Source organism: Oreochromis aureus, linkage group 7, assembly GCF_013358895.1.
Source record: "Oreochromis aureus strain Israel breed Guangdong linkage group 7, ZZ_aureus, whole genome shotgun sequence".
In the NCBI taxonomy this organism is placed as follows: domain Eukaryota; kingdom Metazoa; phylum Chordata; class Actinopteri; order Cichliformes; family Cichlidae; genus Oreochromis; species Oreochromis aureus.
Window position 1 is genome coordinate 31,894,067 of NC_052948.1, and position 25,735 is coordinate 31,919,801.

At 38.1% G+C, this 25,735-nt stretch overlaps 2 protein-coding genes across 2 annotated transcripts; both read right to left on the reverse strand.

The window, feature by feature from the left end:
* Positions 1 to 272: 272 nt before the first annotated feature.
* LOC116311376 (midasin-like) lies at positions 273 to 12,831 on the reverse strand. Its single transcript, XM_039614554.1, has 6 exons — positions 12,770 to 12,831; positions 7,922 to 8,063; positions 6,911 to 7,358; positions 6,387 to 6,629; positions 6,022 to 6,269; positions 273 to 4,117 (listed from the first exon to the last, which is right to left on the reverse strand). The coding sequence occupies exons 2-6, from the start codon at positions 8,053 to 8,055 to the stop codon at positions 2,119 to 2,121; spliced, it is 3,072 nt and encodes a 1,023-aa protein (XP_039470488.1). The 5' UTR covers positions 8,056 to 8,063; positions 12,770 to 12,831; the 3' UTR covers positions 273 to 2,118.
* Positions 12,832 to 17,638: 4,807 nt separating this feature from the next.
* LOC120441281 lies at positions 17,639 to 23,208 on the reverse strand. The gene is made up of 2 exons (XM_039615696.1): positions 23,095 to 23,208; positions 17,639 to 20,419 (listed from the first exon to the last, which is right to left on the reverse strand). The coding sequence occupies exons 1-2, from the start codon at positions 23,181 to 23,183 to the stop codon at positions 17,683 to 17,685; spliced, it is 2,826 nt and encodes a 941-aa protein (XP_039471630.1). The 5' UTR covers positions 23,184 to 23,208; the 3' UTR covers positions 17,639 to 17,682.
* Positions 23,209 to 25,735: the final 2,527 nt, after the last annotated feature.

The window sequence follows — 25,735 nt, forward strand, 5'->3', positions numbered from 1 at the left end:
AATTGATTTTGTTCTCTGTTTGAGCATACACTGATCTGATCACAGGAACCAGACTGACATCAGTCTTGACCGGAATAAACTACAATACTGAAAATGTGCCTATGTAGTACCATTAAGTGTGAATAAATCGTGTGAAAACAAACACGCAGTTTTTGTCTGAAAATTCACAGTTTATAACTTTAATAAAAGTTGCAGTTTGATCTTTACTGTATCATAAAACAATGCAGTAAAGACGCACATCATCATATAAACGTTTAAGACTGATCTCTGCACAGCCTCTTCCATCCAACAACCCCAATATGACATTTTCTTACTTTAGAAATCAGAGAAACCTCAGTCATCTCTCTTAAAGTGCTTCATATTTTACCCTGTCAGTAAATCGTGTTAACCAATTACAGCCATTAGATCAAGATTTGATCAACATTGATTTTTATGTTTTGATGTGGGGTAAACTGTACATCTTTATCACCCTCAGAGCTTTGCTATTTAATGGCACAAACAGTCTAGCAGTGGAAGGCAGTTAGCAGACATTTAGTAACAGAGGATGAAAAAGCAGCTACAACTGTAAACGTGAAAATAATAATATTGTAATCTTACAGCAGGACACTTCCTTGTGCATTATCATTTTTAATATTAAATTTCTCAAGTCAAAGACAAGAATTTTATAAAGTTTAATCAAATGATACTGTGGAGCATCAGCCAGTGAAGAACCCATAACATTTCATGCTTTTTATCTGGATAACTTTTTTTTTAACTGTGAAATTTATGTTGGCCTTTGTGGAGGATATGCTCCCTGAGTGTACTTATCAAATTAATTGCTATAATTTTAGGATGATTAATTATAAATGGGTCTAGAAGGAAACCAAATGTCATGGCAATGGCTAGCACAGCCAAAAGTATTATAGTTTTTAAACTTGTCAGCATTGAATGCTGAGAGTAAAGAGGCCAACTGGCTTTTGGCTCCTTTGCTACATTCTTCTTAAGCTGTCCAGCACTTTATCTTCGTTTCAACCACTCCAAGGCATTTGATACCATATATTAGTCAAACATTACATGGCAAGAATATGCAGCTTTGTGCTGAAGTCTTGAGCCAACACTCATTTCCTTAAATGATGCAGCTATTAACTAAAAAGTGCATTTTCAGTCCAGTACTTGTGTAATTTGGCACTCCTCAGTCTTTCTCCCTGTCTCCCCTCTGTATGAATGGCTTCTCGACAGCCACCTTTCCACTGAGACCATTTCTGATGTGACTTTGGGAAGCAGCAGATGAATCAAAAGCCAGATGCATCTCACTCAATTTACGCCAAGTTTTCAATTAATAGTTCTTTGTTCATGCAGAAATACTATTTCATGGGTTTTATGATTTATGTGTCTTTGTAACAGACTGCTAGTAAAATAATGCTTTAAAACAGGTTCTTTGCTAGGTTATGTATAGGCTACACTGTTTTATCCATTGAGTTAGGCCAGTGTTAAGTGGCTCATGCTTAACAAATACTCAACAAAAAATTATTTCTCTGAAAATGGGAAGGAAAAGGAATGGACTGAAAATGACTGAAAAGAAAAACCTCTCAAAGACCTTCAGAAAACCTGGAGAACTCTTGCTGAAAGCCACTGATAATGAACTGTGGATTTCCGGGCTTATGTTAATGCTATTGTTTTTACTGACTGAGAGCTGGCTAGCTCACATAGCTACTATTAATTGTCATGCTAACTTTGTACTTTCGATTGTTGACATTCAGGCAAGCAAGGAGGCTCACAAAACAGCACCAAACTATATAAGAAGCATAAATTCTCTGAAGCTTTTAAAGAAAGAAAGAAAAAAAATCACGACTCTAGTTTTCAAATCTGTCCCAAAGTAAACACATAAATGGCTAACTGCATTAGCAACTTCCTTCTGGGCATGTGAGGTTGTTGATGGCATCAACAGTTGAAATAAACATGTTTTTGCAGGTTTCCAGTAGCGTAGCCTAAACCTGAACATGCAGAACAGACGTTTGGATTAAATGCATCTCTGTTCAGCGTCTGAAATAAGACATGACAGTCCCAGCTTTTGGCACATTTAGTTCATATCAGGTATAAATACCATCCAGCCCTTCTAATTTCCCCTCTCAGAAAATTTTAACTTTCCTCTTCTTCTTCTTCCTCTCCTTCTTCCTCTTCTTCTTCATCTTCATCTTCATCTTTTTCTTTGTTCATTTTCCAGCTCAGAGTCCACTCACTCTTTGGCATGCCGTCTTTTTCATGCGTCAGTCCCATATACCGCTGACTCCGGTGCTCCATAGAGAAACACACCACGTCATCATCATCTGGCTTCCTATAGCGACAAATCCTCCATGAATCCTTCCAAGCTCTCAACTCCGATTCCTCGCCCGCTTCATAATCCTCATCCTCACCATCATAACCTCCTCTGTGAGCTACTGCCACCATCCATGATTGCTTCCAGGAGGGAAAGCAGGCGTTCAGTTTGTGGAACTGCAGATGGAGTGGGACAACGGGCTTATATTTCATTTGTTTCTGTGACTTCTTCACCTTCTTTTCTTCTTCTGTGTTTTTCCCGACTATAACCTCTGCTTCATTTTCTTTCTCACCAGCCTCCTCCTCTTCATCCTCCGCCTCCTCTTCCTCATCCTTGTGATGGTCAGCTTTTTTGTCATTCTCTTTCATTTCTTCTTCATCTTTCTCAGATATTACACCACTTTCCTCCATGTCAACATTTTCATTCTCCTCTTTGTCTTTACCATCCTCATCACTCCCCTGGTCGTCGTCTGCTTCTTTCTCTTCTTCTTTATCCTCACTATCTACTTCATTGCCTTCATTCTTTTGCACATCATCCTCTTCTTCATCTTCATCAGCTTTGTCTTCATCTTCATCTTTTTCATCTTCCTCCTGATCTACATTAACCCTACTACTCTTATTTCCTTCTGCTTTATTTTTTACATCCCCACCATCTTCTCTGTCTTCTTTTTCTTCCTCCTCCTCTTCTTCTTCTTTCTCTTCTTCTTCTTCTTCTTCTTTTTCTTCTTCCTCTTCTCCCCCTTTTTCTTCTTCGTTTTCTTCTTCACCTTCATCTTTCTTGTCCATCTCTTTGTATTTTTCTTTCTCACATAAATTTGTGTCATCCTCATTGTTATTATAATCCTCATCTTCCTCGTCTTCCTCATCTACCTCTGCATCTTCATCCCTGCCACCATCATGGTTTTCTTTCTCTTTATTTATGCCATTCTTGTTCTCCTCTTCCTCATCTTCTATGTCTTCCTCCTCCTCTTCTTCCTTTATTTCTGCATTCACTTCCTCTTCTTCGTCTGTGCCTTCCTCATTTAGCGTTTCCACTTTGTCATCCTTTTCATGTTCATTTAATTCACTGTCCTGCTCTTCCTCTTCTACTTCACCCTGATCATTTTGATTTGTGTTATCTTTTTCCTGCTTCTCTACCTCAATTTTTTCATCCCCGTCCTCCACCTCCTCCTCTTCTTCCTCCTCCTCCTCCTCCTCATCATCATCTGTTTCATTGCCATCTTTTTGATTGGCTTTTTTGTTTCCATCCTCCCTTCCACCATCTTCATCCTGTTCCTCTTCATTGTCTTCTTCCTCTCCCTCCTTCTTGTTGTCAGTATCTTCATACTCTTCTTCCTCTTCCTCCTCCTCATCATTTTCATCCACTCCTTCATCTTCTTCCTCATCATCCTCATCATTTTCAGACTTCTTGTTAAGGTCTTTTTCTTCTGTTTCTATAACTATTTCTATTTTCCCTTCCTCTTCTGGTTTTTTGTCTACATTATTTTTGTTGAAAGCTTCCTCCTCTGCAACTCCTTCATCCTCCTCCACACCATCCAGATTTCCATCCTCGTCTTCCTCATCCATATCTCCATCCTCATTATCCACTCCTTCATCCTCCTCCTCCCCTGTGTCATATATTTCCTCTGCTTCCTCCTCCTCCTCTGTTTCCTCCTCCTCTACCTTAAACCATCCTCTTGGAGCCTTCCAGGCGTCCATCCACTCAGTGCTGTCTCTCATCCCCTCGTCCAACTCTGATGTCAAGAGGAAGTTTGTAGCTTTGCGTTTTCTCTCCAGCATGGCACTGTGTTGATGATTGGAGTTCACAGAAGCTTTGCACCACCTGTGGATGAAATCATGGTTTGGTTCAATGAACATAAAGAAAAACTTTACACAGAAATATAATACTGACAGTAGAAATAGTAAACCACGTGGGATTCAGGCCCCATCTTATCTTAATGACATGACAATGTCATGACAATGACTCATGACAATGACGTACGAGCATGCGACATCCATGGCAGCAACAGACGTGTGTAGATCAACAATGGATAATATGGAGTGCGGGAGAGAGTACGACCATGTAGTGTTTAAGCTTGGAAGTAAGAAATGACAAAACATTAGCATCCACTGTACACTCTGCGTGGGAAGAAAATGTCTTTCTACAGCGAAAAATTAAACTTCAAATCTGAGCAAGCAAGAAATCCCCAGATGCCCCACTGACATGGCCACTATGGCACTGGGCAAACCTCCACTCGCCCCACTCAAGGTGAAAATAGATTTAGGAGCGACAGGACTTATTATTTTTTGCTTTGTTTTACTTGCATCTATTTGAAAGATTGAGTGTAAACAAAAAACATTATTTTTATTTTATATGCTGGAATATGCAGAAAATAAGTTTAAATGTTAAACAAATTCTTCAAGTCAAAGACTGTTGCATCAAGCAAAAATTAAATTATATGCAATGTGCATAGTTAAAAGATTAAAACTAATAAAACAATTTTTAAAGAAAGACTTTTCCATTTGATAAAATTTTATATGATGGATTATGCATAAAAAATAGAATTGGGCTGAAAGGTTTATTGTTTTATTACATATTCAGGTTGTGTATCATGCTTTTAAAAAATAAGTAGTAAAGTAAGTAGTAAAGTAACTAATTACTTTTGAAAATAAGTAATCAGTAAAGAAACAGGATTACTTTCTTGGAGAAGTAATCAGTAATTAGTAACTAATTACTATTTTCAAGTAACCTGACCAACACTGATCGTTGTTCCTAGAGTATTTCAAAGTAGAATGGGAGGGAGAGCCTTCAGTTTTCAGGCCCCTCTTCTGTGGAACCAGCTTCCAGTTTGGATTCAGGAGACAGACACTATCTCTACTTTTAAGATTAGGCTTCAAACTTTCCTTTTATGCTAAAGCATATAGTTAGGGTTGGACCAGGTGACCCTGAAACCTCCCTTAGTTATGCTGTAATAGACGTAGGCTGCCCGGGGATTCCCGTAATGCATTCAGTTTTTCCTTTCCAGTCACCTTTCTCACTCAACATGTGTTAATAGACCTCTCTGCATTGAATCACACTTGTTATTAATCTCTGGCTCTCTTCCACAGCATGTCTGTTATCCTGTCTTCCTTCTCTCACCCCAACCGGTCACAGCAGATGTCCGCCCCTCCCTGAGCCTGGTTCTGCTGGAGGTTCCTTCTATTTAAAGGGCAGTTGTTCTTTCCCACTGTTGCCACGATGTGCTGATGATGTATTGTTGTAGGGACTATATTGTAACAAAAAACTACTTGAGGGGACCCGTTTTGTGATTTGGCACTAAATAAAACTGAATTGAATCTGAAGACATGTGAACTGATTTGCCCATCAGGTCCATCTTTGGTAAGATCACAAAAACAACCAAAAAGAGATGCAACACCACAACAGAGAGATGGGTCTTGTAGCTGTTTTGTTTCTGTTTGGGTGTCTAGCTTCTCTGTACAAACACTGCTGATTTATTATTTATTTGTTTGTTTGTTTGGTTGGTTTTGTTTTGCTTTGCTTTGTAATAGTTGACAAAGATAACCTGAGTAAATACAAAATTGTTTTTAAATGACCTGTTCATTTATTAGTGAACAAAAGCTTTCAAACCTTTTTACAAAATATCAAGTTGCCTTATCATAAGACAAGATAAGTAGTCTACATAACTCTTATTACAAATATAGCCTTTTTATGTTTACTATCAGGTTCAGAACACAGTGGGAACTCACCTGAGCTGCTGCTTGTATCCCCAGCACGTGCTCCAGCTTTTCTGGCGTTCTTCACCTTCCTCTGGAGGAGCTGCTGAAAGTAGCCAGGATTTGCTCCATCCTGGCACGCACACATCAGTTATAGTCATCATAACTTCAGTGTCTGCACTGAAGGAACTCTCACTTTGCGTCTCATCATCTGTGAACTCTTCTGTTTCAAATTCTGCTCCAGACATTTTCCATGAATCCTCCCAGTCAAAGGGTTCATCCTGTTTGACCATTCAAACACAGAGTGGTAATAAAAATATTAAGAAGTGTATGTAGCATGTGGCCAAACCATAAAGAGCAGAAATCAATGATACAACAGTCATTGTAATGATCCCCACCTCCTCCTCTAGTTGTTGTACTTGATCAAAGTTGTTGCTTAGTTTTTGTTGGTAATCAGGCCAGAGATGATCCCAGTCCTTTTTCTCCTGCCTGAAAGGAAAGTTCATGATCTTCCAGGTGCCAGCCCAAACAGGAAGAGAATACGTTTCTATATCAACCTTACAAACGTTCTCTCTTTCAAATAGAATATCCCAATGAAACTGTTTTGCCTCAGAAAGCTCCAACTGGGCTGGACTCTTCACCTGGAAACAAGAAAAACAAGATATCACTGCAATTTTATCTACAAAATCTGAACAGGTCGTTAATTGAACAGCACACCCTGTTTGATTAAGATCAGGTGACTGACTTGTCCCTTGAAGGATATTTAAAGATTTATTTTGTTCACTTTTTTCTGCCCTTGTTTCAGTGTTTTAGGCGCTTTTACATGTATGGCACCTTGGAAGTTCCTTCTATTAAGCTACGTTGTGTAGTCAGGACTTTACCCAAAACATGTCCCAGACCCCAAAAATTTCAGTGTTTGTACCTGTTTCCAAGATTGATTCCACTTATGCGTAGGAAACATCCATTCACCCTCCAGTCCGCTCCCCTTTGCTTTGTACTCGGTGTTCTTAGTCAGCTCTATGGTTGTGAACCCTAGAAATCTAGTTTGCAACTCTTGGGCTCTCAAAAAAAGATACTTTGGTGGCTTCAAGCTCATCCAGGAGTCCTTCCAGCAGATCCGAAATGCATCAACCTCTACTTTGCGCTTTTGCCTTCGAAGTCTGGGTGACGCTGAACTTCTCGGAGGAGGTGGAGGAGGAGGGTCGGCTTTGGGTTTGGGAGGAGGAGGAGGGACAACTTTGAATCGAATTCTGGGCTTGTTTTTTTCTGCTTCAGCTGCACTGCTCGTGACCCTCCTAAACTCACTTATGCCACCTTTCATCTTGTCTCCATTAGCAACAAGCCAGTGATAGTTCCATTTTGAGAAGAGCCTGCAAATCAAAAGAAAAAATAAGTTGACTCAGTGTACATGTACACAGAATCTTAGGTACAGAAACATTCATCAGCTGTGGACCAAGCAGCAAACCTCCTGGATGGTGATTACAGGCTGGTCTCAAATTATTAATTAAATGATTTATGAAAATTAAAATGTATTTCATGTAAAACTTACTTTTTAAAAATGTTCAACCAGAAACAAACTTGTGTGTCTTTTCAAGTCAGCCCAAGTTCCATAAGCAAGTTTGAGCTGATTTAAGTGATCACTTTGGGACCAGTTAAATGTGGTAAAGAACTTTGGAAAAGCTTTTTCTGTAAACTGAATTATTAGAGATTATTCAGCTTTTTAAAGTAAACTGATCTGTTGACAATTAAAGTTTGATTTTACTGTTGTCTTTGAATGTTGGGGGTGATTCAGGAATTGGTAAAATAATGTGATGATAAATTGGGAAAAAAAATGCTAAAAATGTTTTATCTGAAAATCTTTATAGCTGTATTTTCAAATTTTACAATTTTCTTTACGGTGTACAGAAACCCCCCCACAAATGTTTATTCTCACAGATTGATGGAACTTTTCTGCTTCCACTCTTCCTCTTTTTTGTTCTCGTTGGCGATGCTCTGGGCTCTCTTCTCCCACTGGTCTCTCAGACGCCCATTGCTGAATGTTCTCTGCTCCCCCTTTGTTGACAACATCTTGCTACCTGAGAGATGTTAAAAAAAATAAAAATAAAACAACAATCAGAAGCCCTCAGAGTTTGTTTTTTTCTTCCAAATGACAGAAACCTCATTAGGGTCCAATCTCAGATTCTTAAGGCCAGCTCGGAGACCAAATGTAACCCAAAACTCCTGAACTATAGGCTTGACAGTAGTTTCAGCTTTTTGGCTTTTGAAGGGTTTCTTAATTAGGCAGCAAGATTTGGGACACCTTTATTTTTCCTTTATTTTTCAAGAATTTGCCATCACTATCTTCAGCTATTTATAGCCATTACCCATATAAAAGAAATCACATTAGGTAGTTAATTTAGTGTTTTACTATCACAGTTGTGAAAATAATCATATGGAGTTTTTGTAAGTGCGTTGACTTTCCTCCATAGTGGACACAAAACAGCTGCTCCACAATCACAAAGGTTAGTAAACCTGCGTAGATGAAGACTTGTTAGATGGCTTTATAAACTCATTGATTTGAAATGGCATTTGTGGCGCACCTGCCATGAGAAAATGTAAAAAAAAAAAAGTGGAACATCATTTAAGAAAATTAATAACAAAAAGGATAAAGATTGGAGTTGTTGTATAGAAACAAATCTTGTTTCTCATGATCAACTGTTTAGACCCTAACACATTTTAAAGGGTCATATTTGTCTATCTGAAACTACTCTTGTATATGTTTTTCTTGATTTGTGATCAATTTTAATGTGCGGTTTTATTATGTAGCTGTTTGTCTCAATATTTGGACACGTTTTTGTACACGTCTCTAAAAATAGATCTAAATTTCAATGAGACTAGCTGTTAAAATAAAGATTTTATAATAACATTAATGTGACAGTGGCAGGAAGAACGTGTAAAAGCCAGACTGGAATTGGATGTCTGTATTCCTCATTTAGACCCTGATTCATCCACTGGAAACTGATGCAGAGAGTTGACTGAGTTCCTGTAAAGGTTTTGTCTCTTGCAAAGGCTCCTGTGTTGAAAATGGGGCTTTTTTGTTGTGCTTGTAAAGAATCACCAGAAATCTGCTGATTCTTTTACTCCTCTTGAAAATACATCATGGGCTACTTCTGACTTTAAGTATTATTAGTTATTCAAAATTGCAGGAAAAAACAATAAGACATATGCTGCACGTTCTTGGAACAATGCGCCTCAAAATGAAAATTTTTACATAGATTATTTTTATTAACTTTCTTGTGGGGTCTTGCAACATACAGAGGCACAGGTTTCTATCTGGTCTCAAAGTGGAGCTCTTTGGAGTGTAAGGTGAACGACTCCACTATGGAGCATCATTTGGTTACTCATTACAACATTTTAATTATTGAAATATCCTTTAAATATCCTTTCCAGATTTTTATTTCTTGGTTCCAGATGTCATATTGTCTACCTTGACTGTATTCCTTGAAGTTTAGTTTGGTTTTTCAGTTATACCACAATAATTTCAAAGACATGAACTAAACTATGAAGTAGTGAACCTATTCAGAAGATTATCACAATCCCCACAGTACACAAATACAATACAACACACAAATGTAACATAACATTTGCAGCCTATAAACACAACACACCAAATGTCCATTCTTTACCTTGTTTTCTCTGTATGGATTTTCAAAATATGTTTCCAGTTTTGAGTAATTAGTAAATTAAGTTACTAATACACCACTGAGCTTATCTAGATAAACAGGGTTTCATTCCGTATTGAATTCAGAAACGTTATTCAATATGAAACAGTCGCGACACTTTAAATTGGTACTTAAAAAGTAATCACCACCTCGTCTCCTCTTAGATACATACCGATAATTCAACACAGTTATGAGCCCAGCTTTGGTCCAGTTCTCAGTGCAGCGTCTTGTTGAATACTGGCTCATGTAACTGTGACACCAGACCACCACCGATGCTCTAAAATTAAACTCATCTCATCTTCAAGGAGCGAAAACAACAAAACATCACAGCACTGATTCAGGAAAGATGGTGATTCTGTGTCATTTAAACATAATAATAAAGTCAGTTTCTTCATTTTAATCTGAAAAATGTTATATGTTAATACCTTTGCTGTCAGTCAATGGTTTGTACTATTATGATTCAAAAATAGTGAGAGGCTTTCACTATTTAAATAAAATGAAGATTCTCAAAATCTTCTATAGATAATGAGTCAAATTATACACAGTATATGTGTATGGTACTTTGATAAACTATAATTATATGGACCACAAGAGTCAGAGGTACAGTGAACTCAGAAAAGTCCCCGAATTTAATCTTTGTCTGTCTGGAAAACTGACTCTGGACTTAGCAGTGTCTGTGTAAATAAATGAGCATACTTAACAGACTAAAGATGACCTAAAATTAGAAAATGACCTCACATCTTCTTCACCACCTCAGTGCAGAGGATTTCCCCATTGGACACTTAACAAGAATCAAATGACAATAATTTCAAGAAAAGAAATGACTACAGGCCTGGAAGGGTTAAATATATAAATGAAATAAAACCTTTCCAAACATATCCCAGTTTGCAAGTATCAGCTGTGATAAGCTAGGCTAAAGATGCATCTTTCTCTTTATATTTGACACATAAAGCTAAAACTGTTATCGATCCTCTCCTCGGAGTCTGGGAAAGTAGTTAACAGTTTTCATTTTTCTTTGTAGGTTGGAGGATGTGGTGGTACGAGAACACACAGGTTTCTAAGTGCTCCTGTTCTAAATGAACTTTTGTGTTGAACGTTTAGGTTTTGGCAATAAAATTACTTGGTTAGAAAAGTAATCGTGCCACAACTGGTGGAGTGCAAATATGAGGACCCAAAGGCAGGACAAATGATAATAATAATGGATTGCATTTATATAGCGCTTTTCTAGGCACCCAAAGTGCTTTACAATTGCACTATTCATTCACTCTCACATTCACTGGTGAAGGCAAGCTACAGTTGTAGCCACAGCTGCCCTGGGACAGACTGACTGAAGCGAGGCTGCCATATCGCGCCATCGGCCCCTCTGGCCAACACCAGTAGGCGGTAGGGTAAGTGTCTTGCCCAAGGACACAACGACCAGGACAGACAGAGCAGGGGGATCGAACCGGCAGCCTTCCGGTTACAGATGAGCTTCCCAATCCCCTGAGCCACGGTCGCCCCATAGCAATAAGTGAGCTTTAATGGCTGATAAAAAGTCAATTATAAACTAGGACTAAAGGGTAATGATAGAGAAATTCAGAAAAACAAAAAAATCACACAGAATTGTAAAAATTACAGCATAAGAGAGAACCTAAAACAGCAAATCAGTAAAGAAAAAAAATGGACTAAACATGAACGGTGGACTAATTACACCACAAGAAACAGGAGGGAGCATAAAAAAGCAACCATCAACAGGCGAAGAGAATCAGGGAAACAGGGGGAAGCTATACAGGAAATAAATATGACACAAGGCCACATAAAGAATTTTCAAAGTAAAACAGGAAATAACCAACAAAGAACTAACACAGACATATCAGTGAGAAAATAACACAGGGGGACAAAGGTATTAACACGGTACTACAACTGCTCAGTACATAAATCAGAAAAAAAGATATGACAATAACCTAAACTCTATACTATAATAACCATAAAGTAAAAAATGGAAAAAAGACTTAATATCACATCAATTAAAACTCACAAAAGAGATCAAAAGAAACCAAAAATCCAAACACTAACCAAACAAACCAAAACTTAAGTTCGTTAAAAAAAGAATCCAAGTTCAAAAACACAAAACCAAAGCACCATGACACATGCTTCGTAATGGTGCTAATAAACACTTTCACAATGTCTTCAAAAGCCCTGAAGGCAAACTTCTCTCATATTCTGTACCTGATAAAAGATGTTGCTTTACTGAAGCGAAGTACAGGAATCAGAAAAGTTAATAAAAAAAGGAAATAAGAATAAACCTTGGACAGACATTCAGAGCTCCTGGGCTAGCAGTTAAAGATTAGATGAACGTCTGACCAAAGTTGCCTTTTGTTTTTGCATTCAGCAATATTAATTTATTAATGGATAATGTTGGCTTTTAATTTAACCATATGTAAAATATGCATCAATAAGGTCTTTCAAATACTGCATTTATTACAGTTTTTCTGTGAATGGGTGGAAGTGATTTCTCTGAGGTCTAAGTCATCAGGTGCTAATCCTATCCAACATTTTAGAGAAAAGTAAACAGGCTATTGTGGAAAGGTTTTTAATGTTTGTGAAAATCGTTGTTCTCTATGTTCCCTAATTGATGAGACCTGAGAGAACATGAAAAACAAATTTTAATTACAAAATCTGACTGTCCAGGGTTAGAGTTCAGGTTTGGGTCATCACGGATGGTGATGTAGACCTGAGAGGGTTAAAAGTGTCTTTTAAGTTTTGCTTTTATTAATGTAATCCTTTTGTTACTGTAAGACTTGACAGTCCAAGCAGTTAACCCTGGGAGCCTACATTACCCATAGTGAAACGTGACCACTGACATGTCCAAGATATAAGTGTTTTATGCTTCTAGCAGTTTTTGAGCCTTGAGCTTCTGTGTTATAGTCTAGCCCTAGCTTACAGATGCACACAGACGTGTAATGTAGCTTTCTTCATTCTGTATCTGTAGTATTTTTTCTTCAACAATCTAATTGAAATGACTTATATGAGTAACCAATTCACTACAACATACAGGAAGGTCAGTAAATGTAAAAATAAAAATAACAATTCCAACTTACCTGAAGTCTTTCTGTGTCTCAGTTGTTTTATTTACATTCCTTCTTACATGTAACTCTGCATTAATGTGGATCACAGTTTGTGTTCACTACTGACTGTCTGTGTGCGCGCCTGTCTGCCTCTACACTTTACAACAGCTCCAGAGGTTTCTGTCTTACTCTCTTTCTGTTTTTAGTCCGTTTCTGCTTTTAACTTTTACCAGCGTACACTCAGTGTGTCCTGTGTCTCTGCTCTGTGGTGAGAAGGCTTCCCTTCTTTGCTATTTTTACATCATACGCTAACAGATCCAGAGCTCTAAATTTAGTTTTCAGGGTGAGGCAACGAGAAACAGGACAGGAGCAGCCGGCTGCATGGAAATGCAGAGAAGTGACATGAATTGTGCACAATCTAAATGGATTTTTAATTAACAGGTGCAGCTGCATAGACAAACAGGACAGCTGCTTGCAAGTGTAAACCAATCGCAAACCAAATGGTTTTTAAATCAGCTGTAACATGCACATTTACTATTACAAGGATCCAAGCCGTCGCTCCTCCTCCAGAGATTTCTCAGTCAGTCAGTGCTGATTGGCAGTCAGCCAATCAGCACAAAGAGTCTGAAACACCTCTCCATGTCAGATTGCAGGCATCCAGGCTTCTGTGGGAAAAGCTGGGTTAACTGTCTTCCTGACAGTTGGAGTACTTGGAAGTGAAGCTGTCCTGGTTTACAAAATTGGTTCTAGCTTTCAAAAAGTGTGAAGCTTGTGGGAATGAAAGCTGAAGGAAACTGTGCCATTAGCCTGTGTAATCCAACCAGATGTTTGGGAAAGGGACACTCTGAAAAAGAAGAAAAGGGCAACCTCCTTCATGGTACCCAATTAATTTAAAAGCTGCTAAGTGGGAAAAGTTTCCAGTTTCCTCCACAATAGCAGTTTGTTGGCTGCAACTAAAAAATAAAGGCAATACAGGAGTTTCACCAAGGGTCCCACATTAAAATGTTCAACGTTACAAAAGAAATAAACAAGTGTACAACCTCATAAAAAAAGGTTTCTGTGGAGTGCTTCCTGCTTCATAACAACAGTGAAGTGACAAACCTTTTCACAGCTCATGCTTGAGGCCTAAAGGTAATGATTGTCTCATCTCTGCAAAGGCCTCAGACTGGTAGGTAACCATCTGGAAACCACCGATAAACTGAGAAAAATTTACTCTTTCCAGCTGGTTGGTGAGTGGTTCCTGGCTCTTGCTAGATAGAATCAGTCATAAAGAGGGTACGTCACCAAAAACATCCTTGTGATTGGTACTAAATTGCTACAGTTGCCTGTAGCAAACCAGCAACAGAACATTGATCTCTTCAAATTAAAAGATGTGCCTTGCCACTGTCAGCACACAGTCAACACATTTCAACAGATGCAGTTTTTCACAATTTTTTTTTCTACATTATTCATTTTTGGTGTGTGTTTTCATAATTTCAGTACTGTCTGGACAGTAGTTGCCATGTTTGGAGACAAGTTTGCTAGCAGCCAAACTTTACTTAGGTAAAGTGCCTGACCTTTGGTCATGAAAACCTGGGCTTTCCAAGGTGGATGGGTGACTTAACATTGTCTACATTCACCTTTTATGGTTTTTGAGGCCAATTCCTGTGAAATATTTGGGAGGTTTCAATATTTAACATATACTCAGATGGGGCTTGATTTGTTCATGCTGTCTACACACCTCACCTTTTCTGTGACATTTAGATTTAGTGGTTTATTGTGTTTATTGTGTGATTTATTTCTAGTGATGTTAGCACATTTCCAGTTACTAACTTGGTGAAAACATTATAGAGTCCACAACATCTAATTTCTTCATTATTTATGGGAAACGTCCTGTGGTTTGGACTAATAAAGCTTTGTAAACAACTATTTATACTTCAAGGCTACCTGAGATGACTGAAATAAGGCTGCAAGGCTCAGTGCCGTGTAGTGTGACTCAACAAAATACACTGTTGACATATAAAGACTGATGGCATCACCAGAACTGTCCAATGACTTGTTTGCTGGTCTGCTCATGTGACCATATACTTCCTAAACATCTTACTGAACTCTCTATACATACTGAAGCTACAGACCAGATATTGCTGCTGCTCTCGGGTCAGGTGTCAGTGAGGTCAGACAGCAGCAGGAGTCCACTGCACCTGTAATGGGATCCTCAGATCATCCTGCTGCTGATGACAGAAAACTACAGCAGGTCAACACAATCTGCAGACCAGAAAAACAGGCTTTATCACGATTTCTACAACAAAAATTGATTTAATGTGAAGGAGTCTTCACTAAGTTATAACTGCTGCGTATACAGCATTTCTTGATTCAAATCAAATGTTTATTTAATAAAGTTGTTTGATAAGATTACTGCTGCTTTATTGTGTTAGTTTGTAAGGCAACTAAATGGCAGAACATGTGGGTGGTTACACATGTGTATTTTTTTCACACTCATAAGTTTTTTGCCAGGTTTTGAAGAGATCATCAAAAAAAAAAACCAACAACACTCTGTGGTGTCATTTAATTAATACGACCTTAGCTAATTTTATTAATCCTTGTTAATAAAGTAAATAAAGTCCTTGTTATTAAAAAATATCCTTTTCAAGTCTGACCTGGCAACAAATGCAACAAATTCTTTAAAAGTGTTTTACTCTATAGTGTCAAACGTATTCACTCACCCGTTGAAATCGTTGAATTCAGATGTTCCAGTCACTTCAGTTCACTTCAGTAGAGCTGTGCTGTTATGGTCCGGGTGAGTATTTAAGACCAGCATTCACCACTATCTGCCACCAAGTGATCTGCTAACCTTAGTTAGTGTCGGCCCTCACAGCTCACGTCAAAGTCTAAGTTTGTTGAAATAACAAAGGTCTTCACAGGATCCATGCCGACTTTCTCATACTCACCGCTCATCTCGATACCAAAGTTTTTAGCTGCTAAAGGCTTCAATTTGTTCCTCATCTAGTCTCGATGCTGAGCAGGTAATGAAAAGGGGATATTAGAAATGTACTCTCTGCAGACAGCTACCTGTTCTTACCAATAACGAATAAGATTACAATATAATCTGTGACAGTGAACTGTTTGTTGGTGAGAGAGCAAGAAAATTAGCTGATAGTGTTGATTGTGCTGCAGATAATTTTATCTAGTTTAATAACTTTCATGTTGGCATTGAGATATTATTAGAAAATGACTAATTCTGACTATAATCTCATTAAATGATTATAATAACAGTCCTCAAGTTTTATCACCAAAGTAACCCTTTAATAATAGAGCGTGTTACAGCAAAGTAGTCTCAAGAAATATATCAAGACAACCATTAGCAAGAATAATCATAACTTTATTTATTGCTGTACCATCTGTATTGTAGTACAGGTACATAATTCAAAAACAACACAGAAAACCTTCAAAGCAAACAGCATAATAGCCTCAATGTAATAATAGCAACAAATTTATATTTTCATGCTTATATACTTTTAATCAGGGGAAGCACTAAATGTGTCTGACAGCATTAAAACTCTAAACTTGTTTCATGTTGATCCTGTCCACTAGGTGTTCTCAGTGAGCCTGCTACTTTTATAAGCATGGCAGTATAATAAGTGAATTGCCTCAGCAGATGCTATTATGAACTTATATATTTCCAAAACATGTACTTCATAAACATCCAGATTTTCTGTTTCCTTGGCACTGAAGAGGTCAGATGCATAAGAGTGACATGTATCTGACCCATTATTTAAACCAGGTTGTTTTTAAAATAGCAACAGTGTCTCTGTTAATTTTAACTACAAAGCTTTACTTCTCAAATATCAACTGCTATTAAGAAAACAATCAGCAAAATGTGTAGAGAAAGAGTAAATCATTTTCCCCCTTGGTTTGAACCAAATGAGCTGAAATACAGGTATAAGAGTGACTTAAGGGTCCAATTTTATGGTACTTTTTCTGATGTTCTAACTTTGACATTTGGGCCAAAGTGTGAAGACTATGCATTTTAAAAACTGACCTTATATTTAGCACTGCCCTTCAAGCCAAGATACAGGATTTTAATAAAAACAAACATTCTTTTATTTAATGTGCACCAATATCAGTATTAAATGTAAATATCATGTCCTATAACAACAATGAATGCAGGAAATTAAGTGAAGGAATTATGAAACTGTGATGCACAAACATTTAATGTCTGAAACCAGATCTGAAGTTCCTTTTAGCCACTAACGTACAAGTGAACATGATATTCATAATTATAGTAGTTTTTGTACCACGGTGCAGAAATTCATGAGACTAATTTTTTACTCCCTCAATTGAAATACCCTATTTGACATTATATTCACTTTCATAAACACTACCAAGCACTTTCATGTATCTTTGTCCAGCTACTACAATTCCTTCCTCAACAATTCAAACTTCACGTATAACTTCACTTACTCTGTTTTTCCTCAATCATAAATACTAGTTTTGATTGTGCATACCAGAAATTAATTGGTTCAGCTCTTACAGTAGCCAGAATATGTTAGGGGAATGCTTTAGCGCACTTTAACAAGACTTTTAGCCACTGAATTAATTTTTAAAAAAGGCACATCCTTGCAAATGCTAAAATTAACCTTTGCCTTTGTGTCCTAATGATTGGAAAAAGTGTGCAATGCCAATCAAACATTTTGTCCAGCCTTTTTAAGTTACTTGTGAAAAAGACCAAGAGTCCCTTCCTCTCCTTGTGAAACTGACAATACAATAACTCATCATTTATTTTTAGTATTTTTGTTGTGAAGCTCTTTATACAAAAAGGGGAAAATGTGTAAATTTCTTTCTAGAGGCCAATTTAAAAAATTAGCTTACCAAAAATTAGCTAGCCATTAGCTTGTTAGTTAAGGGTTTGCATATAATCTGAAAGACAGAGATTCACAAATCTAATGAACTACATAGTCATGTTCTACTTATTTTGCTTTTGGGCCATTGAGAGGTTTGTATGGTGGAAATAGGAACTTCCAGGATTCATTCCAACCTGACAGCGACTTGAAGGACATCTGCTTTTTCAAACTATCAGGCCTAACCAAGAATCTCCAAGATTCTTCCCACTCTTCAAGGAACTTTTCATTGGTTTTATCCTCAGGATTTAGCTTTTTTTCAGAACTACCTTTCCTTGAACGTGGTTGGGTTTTGCCCAAGAGGTGGCATCCTGCCCACTTCTTTTCTAATTGTTTGTCCTTGTCATTGTTGGAGTACAAATGCCTTCTTGTTTTGGCTGTTTTTGTTATGATGACCCTTGGGTCACTGGTTCCCTTTAGCTTTCTTTTCTCTTTGTTATGCACCTTGGCACTCTGCAGAAACTCATGGGAGTTTTTCCAAAGGCTGTAGTTTGGTGTATTGTTGTCACACATGTTTCTGATGTTATTTTGTATTTTCTTTTCTCTTGACCATTCGACTGTATACTGATGGTTAGAAGGGGACTCCAGCCAGGATTTTTCCACTTGTGGCATTGGGTTGGCAAGTCTGAATGACTTTCCCCACTTGCATCCATGCTCGTGTGCACTGGCATGTTGCTGTTGAATAGTGTTGCTTATACTTTGCCTAACTATTTCTGAAGATCCAAAATGACTTGGCTGATGACTTAAAAGAGATGCAGCTTTCCATGAAGGGCTCCAGTCTTTCTCAGGGTATCTTTCCCTGAAAATCTGGCTGTCAAAAGACCAGCTCATTTTAGCTTTGATTCTTTCCATGGAAGTCTTCCTCTTTAGGTGTTCGATTTCCAATGATTCATTCACCCAGTTCTCTCTAGGCATTGATTCAGTCCAGTGTGTGTGGTACATCGACCACTTCCAGGCTTCTCTCCACTGAGTTAAGGAGGGTTTATCATGATGCAACTGAGTCTCTGAGACCATCCAGGATGCCTCCCAGTCTGAAATTGCAGTGACATGTCTCCCTTGTGTCCATGATTTGTCAGGATTGTGAGAAGTACCATTTCCTTGGTGGATTTGCACCTTTTTCTGTCCAGGATCTGATCGATTCTGGTTTCTTGAGAACTTCCACGATTCCTTCAAACACCACTCCCTAGTTCCCTCACTACTAGGGAATGCCATAAGTACAATGTGGCTCTGGTACTTTGCTCGAGCTACACGGTTTTGAGCTGGGGTGGACCAACCCTGCTGCCACAGGTCAGGCACTTGGTACAAGGGCTGGCATGTAAACTTCGATGAGTCATTCCACTCTGCAGCAGCTGGCTTCATATAACCCCCCTTTTGTGAATCTTTGAAAGAGCTGAGTAGGTTTATCCTCAGTCTTCTTCTCTCCAACGTCATTCTATGCTTTATTGTCCTCCAAGAGTCCCTCAGTTCTGAGAAAGGCAGATTCTTTTCTAAATATTTCAGAAGAAATAACTTAGACTGGCTGAATTCTCTCTTTGGCTGATATATTATGTTGTGTTTCAGTTTTTCATACTGTAAATCTGCTTCTTCTGAAGTTGAAAAATACACCTTAGTGTTGTTGTCCAACAACTGAGACTCCAAAGCAGTTTCTGCCCTTGGTGGCAAAGCCTTAAGGACTTTCTTTATTTCCTCACACGGTTCTGAGTTGTTTTTGGTCACCTGCCATGACTTGCTCCACTCAGAGACTCCATTAAATTCTTTGCAGTGCTGCAAGTATAGATAGTTGTCTTTATGCTCATGTGACATAGGCATGATTTTGTGGAAACAGGGCTCTTTGTGTTGGTTGTGGTCATTAAAGTCATCATCTTTTCTCAAAATGGGATTTGAATTCTGAGACTTGTTAACGACCACCGTAGCTACTCGCCATGAGTTTGCCCACTCTGGCCTCTGAGATTTTTTGTGTTGAGGCACCTCAGATTTTTTGCAGCTATGGTGGTTTACAAGCCTCCAACATTCTTCCCACTTGGAGCTTATCTCTTGATTGTTGTCTTGCTTCCTAGCAACACACTCATTCAATATACCATCATCTGAAACACTGATGGGATCCTGCTGAATTGCTGACTTGGTTGATCTCCATGACTCACTCCATTCAGATGAGTGCAAGACTTCATCGTGGTGCTCAGTCTCAAGCAGCAATGTGAAAAATCCAGATTTGGGGATATTCTCTCCATTTGTATCTTCTTTGCTGCATGGATCAGATTTTTTCCAGGACATCTGCCAATCTTCAATGGGAAGACTCAAATTTAGCTGCTGTGAATCCATCTTCCTATTGTCAGGTTTTATCCAGACATTAAGGTTCTGTGGATTCATCACATTTGGCTCATTTGACCAACGTTTCCCAGTTTCAGAGCAAGGTTGCTGGGTCGCAAACATCCAGCACTGGCCCCAGTCTATGGCGCTCTCTGTTGGTGATCGCAAGGATTTATTGTACTTCCATGACTTCCCCCACACCAAAGTGGAAGGTTGAGTTTGAGTTATGAACATGAGTAATTGCAGCCTATTTATTTTTTTGTCCTGAGCCTTTTTGTCTTTAAGGTTGGGAACTGCAGTAGAGAGGCCTTTGCTGTGGCTTCTTGGTCTGCTGAGTGGACCTGAGCCTGTGACATGAGGAAGAGTACGAGGAAGCTGGGGCTGTTTGCTCTTCCAGATATTGTTGTCTATCTGAGCCTCAGGTGGCTTAATTTTCCTTTCCACCCTTTTGTATCCTACCACTTTAGCAACCATTCGATTTGCCCAGTCCTGGTTAATTCTGTAGAAACACACATAGACGAAAAAAAAATGCATAACCTATAACAATCATCACACTTTAATGTAAACAATAAGCCCATGATGATTATGTTGTTCTTGCACTTGAATTTTTACAACCTGGAGTGATTATCATGTGATACAACTAATGTTATTCATAAAGTACATAATTCAACTTTCAGGTAAAAGCCTAAATCAGTAAAAGAAAGCTGATTTTGAAATTAGAATAAAGAGCACTTCATGTTTGTGATTTTTACAGTTATAAAATGAGGACTTTTCAGACAAATTGTTTTTATCAGGCACTAATTTGTTCAGGACTGAATGTTTTTAGCTTCATTCAACTTTTTCCAACTACATAAACATGGACATAAATGCAGGAATAATTGCCTTTTTTACAAAAGACTGAAGGCTGGAACTTCATATAATGCTCATCTTGACAACCGGAAAATTTTCACCACCTTTAATTGGAGATTAAGTATCAGAATTTCAGGAGCGGGACCACGCCTCCAAACACGCTCCTTCCAGTTCTCATCTATATAGGTTCCCCCAGTTCTACAAACTGTTCATTCTCGTTTACGTGCCCCACCCACCCTCCCTCCCTCCCCTTTTCAATTCTTTAACTTCTTCACTTCTATTTAGTACATGTGGATCTGCCAGGCCCGGGAGCCACCACCAGTCCCCCTCGAGGCCTTCCCCAAACCGCAGCTCAATTCATGTCCAAGCCATTCACCTTTACCTACTAAAATGCTGTCAAACTTAATATGAGGACATGGGCCTAGCTAGTAAAATCCAGTTTAAAAACTTCTGCAGTGGTTTTTCAGAAAACTCAGGTATTCATTATGAATCAGCTCACCACAATTTATTTTATGTTTATGTTCTTTTACATTGTCCTGCTTATGGAGTCTTACTGTAATATACAAAGCCTGTCTTTATTTGGAAACTTATTGGAAAAATCTTACATAATCAGGAGACAAGAAATTAAAATTAACACACAGGTTTGGCTTAGGGCCCTGAAGATTTTTGTCTATATTTTCATCTATATCATTTTATCTATACTGATTCTATGATATCATTATGCTGCCTAGCAGTCAGGAGGACCATGACTTTACAGGTGACCTTGCACTTCTTAAAGTTGATGGGTTCAGAGAGATTTTACTGTGCTTGTGCCTTAAAATCATCCATTAGAACAATAAAGTCCTGGAGATCTACAGCAAACAAAAGGAGCTATTGGGTTGATGGACAGGCAATGGAAAATACGAATGAATTCACCTTACATGGAGAAAAATAAGCATTTCAAGAGATACAGAGAAAGGCACAGCCAGAATCAAGAAAGCTCAGCAAGCCTTCACAATCCTGCGACCTGTCTAGAGATCTAGAGCTATGTTAAAACCAAGCTCCCAATATTCAACTCTAAACTGAACCTTTCAGTGCAACCAGTCAAATGTCACTCGAAAAATTGTTTAATTGGAATCCACAAGAAAAGGTGAAAAAGAGAATGCCCCAACATGACATGAAACTGCTGAAGCCCTATGCTTCTCAAAGAGTGTTGAAGTTACAGTCACAACTTGGCTTTTGACTTTAAGGTATTCGTTTTATAAGAATATTAGCTCTAACTACTGCTAAACACTGAATTCAAATGCACTTTAATGAATATAGCAAGAGAGGGAAATTCATAGACAGAAATAGAACAGAATCTGATTTTCCTGGTTCAGGAAATTAAGAAACCTCTGTGCATTTTTGTGGTTTAAAGTGTCTTAATTTTTATGTTTCATGTACAGTGAAAAATTACTTCTCTCTTTCAGTGTTGAGTGCCAACTGTAATTTGTGTCACTTTGTTCAGGTATTCATTACACGTCCCAATAAATCAGTTCAGCTGCCTGAGCTACCCAAAGTGTCATGACATCTAATGCATTCTAGCACATGTACCTCCTCTCTTAGCTCTGATATCAGGGTTAACTGTTGACCTTTTAGTCTCGTGATGGATCAAATTCTACTTGTAGGACACACTATAATTTCTACCTTTTTATTATTTTTATTATTATCATCCCTGATATTTTATGTTCATTTTATGAAAGCAAAGTTTAGGCATAAGAAACACTTTTAATTTCAATAATTTGTCAGTCTTTCAGCATTATCATCTATAAAACTTTTCTTCTCTCCCCATTACTTTCACCAGAACTCTGGATTTTCTTGGGTATTAGAGATGAAGAGAATCTAGGTGTCACTGAAAGAAAGTGCTAGTGCAAAAACATGTACACTGTGACAGCAAAGCTCATATTTAGAGAAATACAAAATGTTAGAAGTTAGTAAAAATCTAGTTTAAACCATTTTAAGACATTTTAAGATTTGGGCTCATGTTACTGAATTGGACATAAGCCAAATGAAAAAATGGAAGTGCAAATAAGTGCAACAAAAAGTCATATAGAAACCAGCTCACCTCTGTAAGACTTGCACATCAAAATGACTTGTTCTGCTTTATCAGAAGTAACTGATATTCTGAGAGATTAAGACAGTAAGTTCTGTAACACCGTTATACTTTAGGGCTGTCAGAAGGTAGAGTTTACTGTGCTCTTGACTCAAATAACTAACAAAAATGGTCTTATTAAAGCTTTCATAAATAAAATAAAATAAAATAAACAAACAAACAAACAAAACACGTATACAAATGCATTCCCTTACGAGGGCAGAGCACTCTTCAGTATCCGTTCCTGCTCCAGTTTTATCTTCAGTTCATACTCTCGCATTCTGATCTCCCAGACGTTCTTCATGATGGAGGCACCGCAGCCGACCACCTCTGGGCTCCTCTCACTGGACATCTTTAAGCTGCTTCAAACTCCCTGCACACAGAGAGAAACAGACCATTTGAAAAAGTATTATATTTGTATTTTGACTCAGTTTTGAATGCCATTAATATCTCTCACTTCCTCCAGAGATCAAGGAGCTGTTCCTTGAGTGGTGATAATCTGAGTGAAAAGGGTGGTGACACTGCCAACAGCTCTGCTGCTATATTTACGGACAGTCTGGGAGTCATTAACCTGCTGTTAGACATTTAGATAGGGACAGCCCTATCTAAAAATATAACAGCCTCTAACACACAGACTCACAAGATAATCTACACACATACGCCTGCAATATTACTGTTGTAGTAGCACCTACTGTACTGCAGTTGGATTAGGGAAGGTATCTTAAGTTTGTGATTAAGTTTGTGATTTGTGTATTTTGTTGTACTAATATGCTTGTCTATTTACTAGAAAATTCACCTTGAGATATATAATAATAACCTTGTAAAGCAGAAAGGCTGAAGGCAGTGCCTCTTTACTTTCTGTTGTGTTGAATAAGAACTGAGAGTTGGACAGATACCTACAGAGATTCTGTATAATGTATTCTGTATGACTAATGAGCATAATGAAATAAAGCTCTAGTGTGGAAGTATTCATTGCCATGTCTGTCAAATTTCTTTTTTTCTTTTTTTTTTGTCTGTCAAATTTCTGAGCTAAAGCCATCCCAGAGCTCATACTAGATAAGTTATAGGTATACATTGTTAGCTCTGTTAGACAGACAGATTCTGCACCCTTATTTTTTGGGAATATGTCTTACTTCCACTTTTTTTTTTTTTAACAATGTAGAGGCTGCAAAGCATCCTTTGTCTGATTGCTTCTTGTAGATCAACTTGGCTTGCCGCTGTAGCTCCATAAACTGGCCCTGTTGTAGTCAGTAGTTAACTGATTTTTTAAACTTCTCAATTTTGGCTGAACACAATTAAAAAAAAACATCAGTGCTGCAGTCATGTTTACCATTGTTAGAACTTACGAAGAGCAACAGATATGGACCAGCGCTGGTACTATGTTGCTTGGGTGGGAAAGATTGTTTGTGGCACTCCGCACTGTGACCATTTTTCATCTATAAAATGGTTGGGTTAGAAGAAATATAAGTGAATCCAGTTACCTGGGTCAAACAGCTGAAACACTTCTATTGGTCAAGAAATTACACCCACACTATGTTCGAACGGCACTCGCGTTGACAGAAGTCTTTATTCTAAGTCTTCATCGACTGAGCAGGCCTGAAGCACTGCATGAGTTCAGTCATGAGATAAGTCGGAGACCTTTGGCTGCCTGCAGTGGTCTCCTGCTGGTCCCAAAGCCTGAATCTGATCACCGCTGTCATGTGTTATTTCAGGTTTGAGTTTTATGGAGCGTCTATCAAGCTCACACCTCGTCCCATAAATGTACAGTTGGAAATGTCAGACATCCTGGAACATGCTGAAACAGTCCAGTAAGAGGCTTATCTTACAACAACCAGAAACATTTAGTGCAGACATTATTTTAAACCAACATAACTCCTTTTTTATTACAACAAAATAATTTTTTCTCTTGTTGACAGATCTTTGGCATTCTTTCTGGGCGGCCCCCTAATAGGGGTTCTTTAACCTATAACCTTTCTTCCCTCACCTCCAACCTACAGCTTAGATTTTGCCTGGTTTGAAGTGTGACCCTCCACACCACACCTTTGGAATGCAGAGTCTGGTATTCTGGGAATTCACTGTCCTAAAATAAAATGGATCTACTAAAATAAATGAAAGCCATTTAGTGTCTGGGTATGACATTATACAACTAGAATGGAGTCATACTGAAAAACAGTACTGTATTGATTGACAGGAAATAGATCAGACAGTGATCTGATCTGTCATATAAGTTATCTAAGTATACATGCACTGGCAGCTGCTGCCTTTATAGTGCCACACACATCGCATGTCTGCTTGAATAGTTTGTGTAGACATGGAGGACTGACATCTTCTTTCATACAGAAAACATCAGATAATTCTAGATGATGTGTCAAGAGAAAAGCTGTCCTAAAATTCACTTTATTAAAAAAAAAAAAAAAAAAAAAAAGCGGATGGAGAAAGGGATCCTGGGTGAATCATTCACTCTAAATGGGAATTAATGATTAATCAAGATTTTGGATTTGTATTCAGATCCGTACTGGTTAAATGTGCTTCCTATGATTTTCTTTTTTTCGCTTTGGTATTTTTCATGTTTCTGTATCTTTACCGGTTCTTTAAACATGTATGATGTCTGCTAAAGCCACTTTCCTTAAGCTCTGTGAATCCTCTCAGACTGGTGTTAAATCTGGTGAGGCTCTTACCATCAAATACAAAGATTGCAAAACTTTGGGTACTGATATCAGGTGGCCCCACATTCAAGTTTAACACTCACATGTTCAAGATATTATAAGCCACTTCCAGTTATGTTTTATCTTATATATGGTCATGCACTCATTTACACAAGCGCTCTCTTTAAAAAATTACCAGTCCATTTCACAT

Excerpts from the sequence above, each read along its gene's own strand:
- LOC116311376 (XM_039614554.1), bottom strand. The coding sequence starts at position 8,055 with ATGTTGTCAACAAAGGGGGAGCAGAGAACATTCAGCAATGGGCGTCTG. Across the intron at positions 7,359-7,921 it reads CAGAAAAGTTCCATCAATCT|GCTCTTCTCAAAATGGAACT; the intron begins GTGAGAATAAAC and ends TTTGATTTGCAG. Across the intron at positions 6,270-6,386 it reads TACAACAACTAGAGGAGGAG|GATGAACCCTTTGACTGGGA; the intron begins GTGGGGATCATT and ends ATGGTCAAACAG.
- LOC120441281 (XM_039615696.1), bottom strand. The coding sequence starts at position 23,183 with ATGAAGAACGTCTGGGAGATCAGAATGCGAGAGTATGAACTGAAGATA. Across the intron at positions 20,420-23,094 it reads CTGAAGAGTGCTCTGCCCTC|AATTAACCAGGACTGGGCAA; the intron begins GTAAGGGAATGC and ends GTGTTTCTACAG.